Source organism: Papaver somniferum, chromosome 7, assembly GCF_003573695.1.
Source record: "Papaver somniferum cultivar HN1 chromosome 7, ASM357369v1, whole genome shotgun sequence".
Taxonomy (NCBI): domain Eukaryota; kingdom Viridiplantae; phylum Streptophyta; class Magnoliopsida; order Ranunculales; family Papaveraceae; genus Papaver; species Papaver somniferum.
The window spans coordinates 48,410,757-48,419,660 of record NC_039364.1 but is presented as its reverse complement, the minus strand read 5'-3'; the positions used below and the strand labels follow the sequence as shown (position 1 = coordinate 48,419,660).

The 8,904-nt window shown below is 43.4% G+C and overlaps 1 protein-coding gene across 1 annotated transcript; it reads left to right on the top strand.

The window, feature by feature from the left end:
• Positions 1-7,226: 7,226 nt before the first annotated feature.
• LOC113294616 lies at positions 7,227-7,925 on the top strand. The gene has a single exon (XM_026543000.1). The coding sequence runs from the start codon at positions 7,227-7,229 to the stop codon at positions 7,923-7,925; it is 699 nt and encodes a 232-aa protein (XP_026398785.1).
• The last annotated feature ends 979 nt before the right edge of the window (positions 7,926-8,904 follow it).

Below are 8,904 nucleotides of genomic sequence, written 5' to 3'. Positions count from 1 at the left end.
CGTATGCTATATAGACTAGATCATACACATTTGACATTTCGAGCTGAGCATTCATTTCTTATCCTTTATCTCGAAATCGTGTGTTGGTAAAGCGTTTCGCTTTGATCAAGTTTATCTTCACCTAGTGACGAAAGTCATGAAAAGTTTCAATCACTTTGATAATTTCTCTGACGTGAATCGGTCTGTGAATAACGGCTACATAGCGTCCTCTGAGAATGTCTCAATGATTGAAATAAGAGTTTAGATTACATAACCGTGTATTCCTTGAACTAAAGTTTTCGAACTTTGTTGATCAAGAGAAATCGGGAGGATTGTGGAATTGGCTTGCCAAGTACGCGAACTGTCGGAAGTTCTAGACCGAGAATTTCTGCTGGGATTTTCCAAATACTCGTTTGTCTGCTAAGTCCGCGAACTCAGTTCGCGAACCTAGTCCGCGAACTGGCGGAAGTTCTCATCCCGAGAATTTCTGCTGAGTTTGGAGAACTCAACCGATTAACTTAAGTCCGCGAACTTGTTTGTGAACTTAAGAGGTTATGATCTAAAGATATGCTCTGAACATGAAACATTAAATTACTAAGGAATGCTTTATGCAAACCGTGGCTATAATGTTCATGAGCCGATTCAATCGAATCATCTTTGCTTCAATTGTGTCTTGTGTAGTTACATAAGATCTCATAGCAATTGAACAACTCTTTAACTAGTTCACTTGAGTCAATTGAACTAGTTATGGTGAAGAAGAACAAGGTTAATATGAAATGCTCATATGGTTAACCTTTTGGGTTACTATGTTGAACCGACATACACGTACACGTTTGGGCATGGTTTTCACGAACCCAGTAAATGTCTACCCAAGTGTGCGTGACAAGCTAAGTTTTCGATCTAAAGGTTGAGAAATATTAGCTTGAATCTAAATCAGGTTTTCATCTAACGGTGAATATGGATTGCTTTGTAACTAAGGAAAAACCCTGATTTGAAGGCTATATAAAGGAGACATCTAGCATTGTGCAAAACTAATCCTCACACGTCTGTGTGCTACTAGTGCGCCCGCTAGAGTCGATCTCCATCAACCTTTGATTTTCTTCTCTAAAATCAGGTTAACGACTTAAAGACTTCATTGGGATTGTGAAGCCAGACCGATACTACTTTATCGTAGTTGTGTGATCTGATCTTGCATCTTCTATCGTAAGAGTACAATCAATTGATTGGCTTGATATCGTGAGATTTCTCCGATAGGCAAGATAAAGAAGTCACAAACATCTTCGTCTCACTATTTGTGATTCCTCGACAATCCGCTTGTGTAGTCAGGAAGGATTGTAGAGAGGTGATTGATTAATCTAGGTTGTTCTTCGGGAATATAAGACCGAATTATCAATTGGTGCATGTTACCTTGATTTTATATCTAAAGACGGAACAAAACCTAGGGTTTATCTATGGGAGACAGATTTATCCTTTTATAGACTTTTCTGTGTGAGACAGATCTGTTTATTATCAAGTCTGTGATTTTGGGTTACAACAACTCTTGGTTGGGGGTGAGATCAGCTAAGGGAATCAAGTGCGCATTATCCTGCTGGGATCAGAGGTGTAGGAGTACAACTATACCTTGTATCAGTCGGATATTGATAGGGGTTCAACTATAGTCCAGTCCGAAGGTAGTTTGCAGTAGGCTAGTATCTGTAGCGGCTTAATACAGTGTGTATTCAATATGGACTAGGTCCCGGGGTTTTTTTGCATTTGCGGTTTCCTCGTTAACAAAATTTCTGGTGTCTGTGTTATTTCTTTTCCGCATTATATTTGTTATATGATTGAAACAATATAGGTTGTGCGTTAAAGATCATCAATTGGAAATCCGACCTTTGGTTGTTGATTGATATTGATTGATCCTTGGACATTGGTCTTTGGTACCATCCAAGTTATCTCTCTTTGATAAAGACTCGCAGATTTCTATTTGCTTGAGTAAAGATCAAATCGAGAGATTGAGATATAAACTCTTTGATATATCTTTTTATTGATTGAGTCTAATGATAAGCATGTAAATGCTACATTTTATACCCATATTTATATAAGCTAGGACTCGATATTTTGGCTAATAACACTATTTTGGTGCTTTTGTAGAAAGTACAACTGAATTGGATCATCTGGAAATAAATGGCTGAATTAGAAGCTACATCTGCTCTTGTAAAAGAGTATTCCCAAGGCTGTTGCTCACAGCATGAAAGGCACTTGTTTATTTGTGGCTGGCCTGGTATTTATATATAAACACCACTAAAGTGTCACACGGACAATTCATTGTGGCGATAACTACTATGAGGCCACAGTCAGCAGCAAACCCACTTAACAACACTTCAGCCATCCTAAACAGTACCAACGATCATCCCCAGTTAAAGCCATCCCATTCAATACTTTCTAAATTCAGGCCTCCTTCCTAAGTCCGACCAAGCCATCAACATATATTACCTGGCCACTTCAGTTCCTTCTCCATCTCGGATACAACACTTTCTTGTTCTCTAACCAACTGCCAGACCAAGATCATTTCGAACAACAACAACCCCAAAAATTACATCCAAGACAGAGAGATTAGAACCATTGTTTCCCATTACTTCATCCCTGCTTACGACCGAGAGCTGCTAAAACGATACCATAAATTTATCTTCATTTCCGTCTCAAACCAATTATGCAGAAACTGAATCATCCCAACACCGTTAAGATTTGGTAACAACAGTTGCTTGGATCTCTTTTCTTGCATGAACAATATCACCATCTTGATAAGACGGAAAATGTGATTTTCTTTTCTTCTTTTGGTGGAGTAGAATATTCTGATGCTTCCATAGATAACATGAGGTGGAGAGGTGTCAAGTAGTCCACTTCAAGTCCTAATTCATGAGGTTGCCACAATGAATTGTCCGTGTGACACTTTAGTGGTGCTCATATATAAATACCAGGCCAGCCAAAAATAAACAAGTGCCTTTCATGCCGTGAGCAGCAGCCTTGGGAATACTCTTTTACAAGAGCATATTTAGCTTCCAATTCAGCTATTTATTTCCGGATGATCCAATTCAGTTGTACTTTCTACAAAAGCACCAACATAGTGTTATTAGCCAAAATATCGAGTCCTATCTAATATAAATATGGGTATAAAATGTAGCATTTACATGCTTATCAACACCCCCACACTTATATTTTGCTAGTCCTCGAGCAAAACAAAGAACTGACCCGCTACACAGCTAGTCATATCATAAGAGAGAGTTAGACCCGCTACACAGCTGGTCATAAAATTCAAGAAAATTCCTGAAAAAGAAAAATAAAACGTTAACCATCTAACTGTCTAGTTGATTCTCATAAAAAGTATATTGGAGTTTGTCCATACAGATTGCTAATCGAAATATTGGGTGGTGTTGTTAGACCCCCGCTTTTTCAAGAGAAAGCTGCAGCTGAGACCAGCGAGCAGGATATGTCCGAAATACAAGAGGAGTTAGACGCGTCCATTAAAAGGCAACAGGAGTTGCACGGACGTTTGAAACGAGCAAGGTAACAGAGTGCGACAACCACTAAAACAGTCAGCACAAAAACCACAACTCCGGGCATGACAGAATACGCGATCGCCAAGTATCTAGAGGCCCATTATCGAGTAACGAAGCACAATGCTTACGATTCACTGGAACCCCCGTACTCTACAGAAGTCGTTGATTACTTATATCCTGAGGATTACACATATCCAAAATTCAAGACATTTGGAGGAAAAGGGAATGCACGGGAACATGTGAGCCGTTTCATATCAGCAATGAATGCGTACGCTCAGGATGAGAGCCTCTGCATGAGAGAGTTCCCTAAGTCACTCACGGACAACGCTTTTACCTGGTATGCTAACTTGAAACCCGGAAGTGTCAGCTCGTGGCCCGCCATGGTACAACTTTTCATGAAGAAGTTTTACTCCGCACAAGAAGAGTCACGACAATAGATTTGGGAAGGTGCACCCAACGGGTCGGAGAATAAATTGGGACATATATCACTCGCTTCCGAGATTTCACACTGGAATGTCACGAGGACATCCCGGAGGAGCGCTTGGTGGAGATTTGTATTCGAGGAATGGATGCAATCTTCCGGCTAAACTTGACGAACTTCAAGTTTCAAACTTTTGTGGAGGTCGAAGAGGCTGCAGCCCGGATATCAGACTGTGCGGATGTTATGAACTCGGGGACAAGCGGACACAATTGTCAATTACATTCTGTTAACACTGCATACAATGACCAAGGAGGTGACAGAGGAAAGGGAGGAGTTGTCGCTTTCGTCCCCTACCGAGGAGGACAGTCCGGCAGAACAGGGGGAAGAGCGGATGGAGGAAGATCAAACCCGCCACCACCGCTGTCGTGCAGCAGGGAGCAGATAATAGGACTTCTAAAATAATGGGTCGCCAACAAAGAAGAAACTTTTCCGCCCGTGGATACAAAACCTACCGCGGCAGATAAGATGCACGAACGATACTGCCATTATCACTGGAGGGTCCATCATCCGACTGTGGAGTGTTTTTCTTTGCGCTACATAGTGCATAGAAAACGAGCCAGAGTCAAGCTAGAAGAACAAAGCATCCAAAAGGACCCGCTCCCTCAGCACCAAGTTATGATGATCTCCCATGAACCCACAGAAGGAGAAACCTGGAGACCATGAGAAGACGCGGAGGAGGAGGAAGCATGTGAGGCGTCTGAGACAACCATATTTTCAGAAACAAATGGAGTCGCTAGAAAATTCTCCCAAACCGTTTTGGCCCAACAATTCTTCGACTCCCTTGGTTTCAACGAGGATCAAGTCCGCGAGGCATCCAAAGCTGTCACAGCAATTGCATCTGGAAAAGTGTACAATCCGATGCCTAAGGAAGCTATTACTTTCACTGATGAAGATATATGCTATCCAAGGGAACACCTCCGACCCTTGTACCTCACGACACATATTAACACGCAACCCCTCAAGCGAGCTTTCATAAATAGCGGAGCTTCCCTCAATATGATTTCCCTACACACATTGGAATCTTTAGGAGTATCAAGAATGTCGATCAAAATGCGCGCAACGACCGTAAGAGGATTTGGAGGACAAACTCAAACGGTAATGGGAATAATACATCTGATGATGAAGATCGGGCCTATCAGAGCACTCACCCCTTTTTACGCGCTTGAGGATGATACCATATTTCATGTCTTACTAGGGCGATGATGGCTCCTGAACCACAAGGTACTAGCGTCTACATATCACCAGTGTGTCAAGAATAATATTGGAGGAAAACAATTCCGGATCCCAGCCACAAGTAATCTGTTTGGTCCTAAGGAGGCTTACATGGCAGACGCAGTTTTCTACACACAACTGATCACGGACCAAGGGGAGCAGTTGGAGCATTTCACCACCCTCCCTAAGTGGGAAGAGTTCCAGCCTGAGGCACAAACGAAAGGAAAGTCTAAATCGGTATTTAGTCCATCTCGGATGGGACCTGCCGTGGGGACTAGGAGGGCTGTAGTCGAAACAAAGAATAGTCAATTTAAACGCTTCTCACGACCAGAAGGCGGACATGTTTACCGTTTATAACAATTAGCAGGGGAAGCTTCCAACCGACAACATGACTGCGCTATGTCATCGGCGGACGAGGAAATGATGGAAGCAACCCCAGTAATTGAAGATTTGCAGGAAGAGGTAGAGCCTTTGATCTCAGAAAAGGAAATAATAGAAGGTTTACCTGAAGAAAAGACAAGACCTGATCTGACCCTCGATGGATTAGAAGAAGTAAACCTTGGCACGGAAGATGAACCTCGTTGCATGCGCATTATCAAGCATCTGGAAGGAGAAGAAAGGTCACAACTGGTCAACCTGCTCCGTGAGTATCGGGATGTGTTTGCATTTACTCATGACGAAATGTCGGGTCTTAATAGCAGTTTAATCGCGCACAACCTCAATGTCTCGCCCGAGTATCAGCCTGTGAAGCAGCGGAGACACAACTTTCCGGAGAAGATAGAATTGGCGATCAAGGAAGAGGTGGAGAAGTTGTTGAAAGACAATTTCACTAAACCGATCCAACACCCCATTTGGCTAGCTAACATCGTACCAGTGTAAAAGAAGAATGGTAAGGTCCGGTGCTGTGTCGACAACCGAGATGTGAACCGGGCATGCCCTAAAGATGATTTCCCAGTACCAAACATCGATATAATGGTAAATAACACATGCAAATATGATATGTTTTCTTTCATGGACGGATTTAGTGGGTACAACCAAATTAAGATGTCCGCGGAAGATACGCACAAAACAGCTTTCCAGACCCCATACGAGAATTTCTATTATACTGTAATGCCATTCGGGTTGAAAAACGCGGGCGCGACCTACCAACGGGCAATGATGGCTATCTTCCACGACATGATGCATCAAATCATGGAAGTTTACATAGATGATGTGGTGGTGAAATCCCGGGCACGAAAAGATCGCCTCAGCCACTTAAGGCATGTCTTCAACAGATGTAGAAAGTATCACCTGAAGATGAATCCTCTCAAAGGGATACAAATTTCTGGGGTTTCGAGTCACCTCCGGAAAATTTCTGGGGTTTGTTGTTACCGACAAAGGGATACAAATCGATCCGGATAAAGTTGAAGTGATAACTACTATGAGGTCGCCCGCAGGCATAAAAGAGTTGCAGAATTTATTGGTAAAGTGTCTTATGTCCGAAGGTTCATCCCAGGGCTGGCACAACTGTTATGTGCATTCACACCACTGCTAAAGAAGAACAAGCAGTTCCAGTGGGGAGATGAGCAGGAGCAGGCCTTTCAGAAGCTTAAAAATGTTTAATAAGCGCGCGGGTCCTGCGACCTCCATTCAAAGGCGAGCCTCTATACTTGTACACTGCATTTACCAATGTGGAGATCGGAGCACTGTTGGCTCAAGACCTCGACAACGACCAACTGTGCCCAATTCACTATATCAGCAGAGGGTTCAGGGACGCGGAGTTTCGATATTCGAAAGCGGAGCGAGCATGTTTAGCGCTTATATACGCTACACAAAAATTACGATCATATCTGCTTTCTCATGAAACCATAGTGGTGGCGACAGCTAATCCGATCGCTTACCTGGCGACAAAACCAGTGTTATCCGGCAGAACGGCCCGTTAGTTACTTCAGCTATTCGAGTTTGAGATAAAATATCAGCGGTCGAAAGGAGTGCGCGGGCAAGTATTTGCAGATCTGCTAGCCGCGTTCCCAGGTATGGATATGACAGAAATAAGTGATGAAATACACGAAGAAGTTGCGGAAGTCCAGGAGGAAGAACGCTGGACGATGTTTTTTGAAGGATCGTCCTACGGCTCTTATGGAGGAGCATGGATAGTATTTGAGACGCCCAAGAAAGAATTATTATCATTCGCTTTTAAGCTGGATATTGAATGTAACAATAATGTGGCAGAGTATGAAGCTTTGATTCTTGGGTTACGAATGGCCGATGAACTCAATCTAGGGGCAATCGACGTCAAGGGAGACTCGAAGTTGGTCACAAACCAAATATCGGGTGATTTCCAGGTAAAAGAGGCACATTTGACACCATACAGAGCGGAAGCTCAAGAGATAATAGTGAGGAGAGGAAGTACCGTCATCGAGCATACTGGAAGATCCACCAACAAGCATGCGGACGCATTGGCTTCCTTAACATCCAAGCTACAATTAAACGAAGCCGACGAAGGCACCATAGTGGTAAAAATAAGAGCACTGCCTAGCACATGGAATGAAGATGCAACGTTCGAATTAAAGGATAATTGGGGAACAACATATATCGAAGATCTGACTAGAAAGGCGGACGATCAGTTATTGCCCGTTAAAGTGCTGAAACAATTTGTCGTAATCCGGGGAGCATTATACTTCCGAACATCCGGAGGCGCTTTATCACGATGTGTAGGAAAGCCAGAGGCATAGGAAATACTGAATCTCATCCATGAAGAATCATGCGGACAAACAGGAGGAATCCCGTTGTATCGACGTCTACAGAGGATGGGTGTATACTGGCCGAATATGTCAGTCCAAGCAGCGGTAGTCCCAGATAAATGTGATGATTGTCAAGCACCCCCATAGCAGACGAAAACATGTAGTGCGGAGATAGAGGACTGGACACAACCTTACATAGAATTCATCCAGTACGAACACCTACCGCCAAATAGACAAGAAGCGTTAAAAATTCAAAGGAAATCCGGATGATTCTTCATAAGTGAAGGCATCCTCTATAGGAAGAGTTTCGGAGACAAGATACTACGCTGTCTGTCACAAGAAGAGGCGGAGATAGTCATGGATACAACTCACGATGCCGAGCATTAAGGTATGAGAAAACTCTTCCTACAGTTGCACGAAGGTGGTATTACTGGCCCACGATGGAGTTTGATACGACCGAGCATGTGAAGAAGTGCCAGCAGTGTCAAAGCGATGGATCATTAATCCATGCCCCGCATACCTTGCTACATAGTGTCGTCACCCCGTGGTCTTTTCATATCCGGGGACTTGATATTATCGGGCCGATACGTCCAACTTCATCCGGGCGTCACAAGTATATCATCACCGCGACCGAATACTATACCAAATGGGTTGAAGCTATTCCACTCCGGGACTACTCAGGCGCCACGATCGCTGCATTTATCAAATAACACATCATATGTCGATTTGGTGCACCTATGATTATACGCTCGGATAATGGTACTTCTTTTGTTAATCAAACTGTCATGGATCTGTTGAACCAATATGGGATCAAGTTCCACACTTCGATTGTATATTACCCCCATGGGAACGGGCAGGCCGAAGCAACCAACAAAACACTGTTAAGGATACTAAGCCGGACAGCGCACGATCATCCTAGGGGCTGGCATGAACAACTACCCCTTGCACTTTGGGCATATCGCATCTCCAG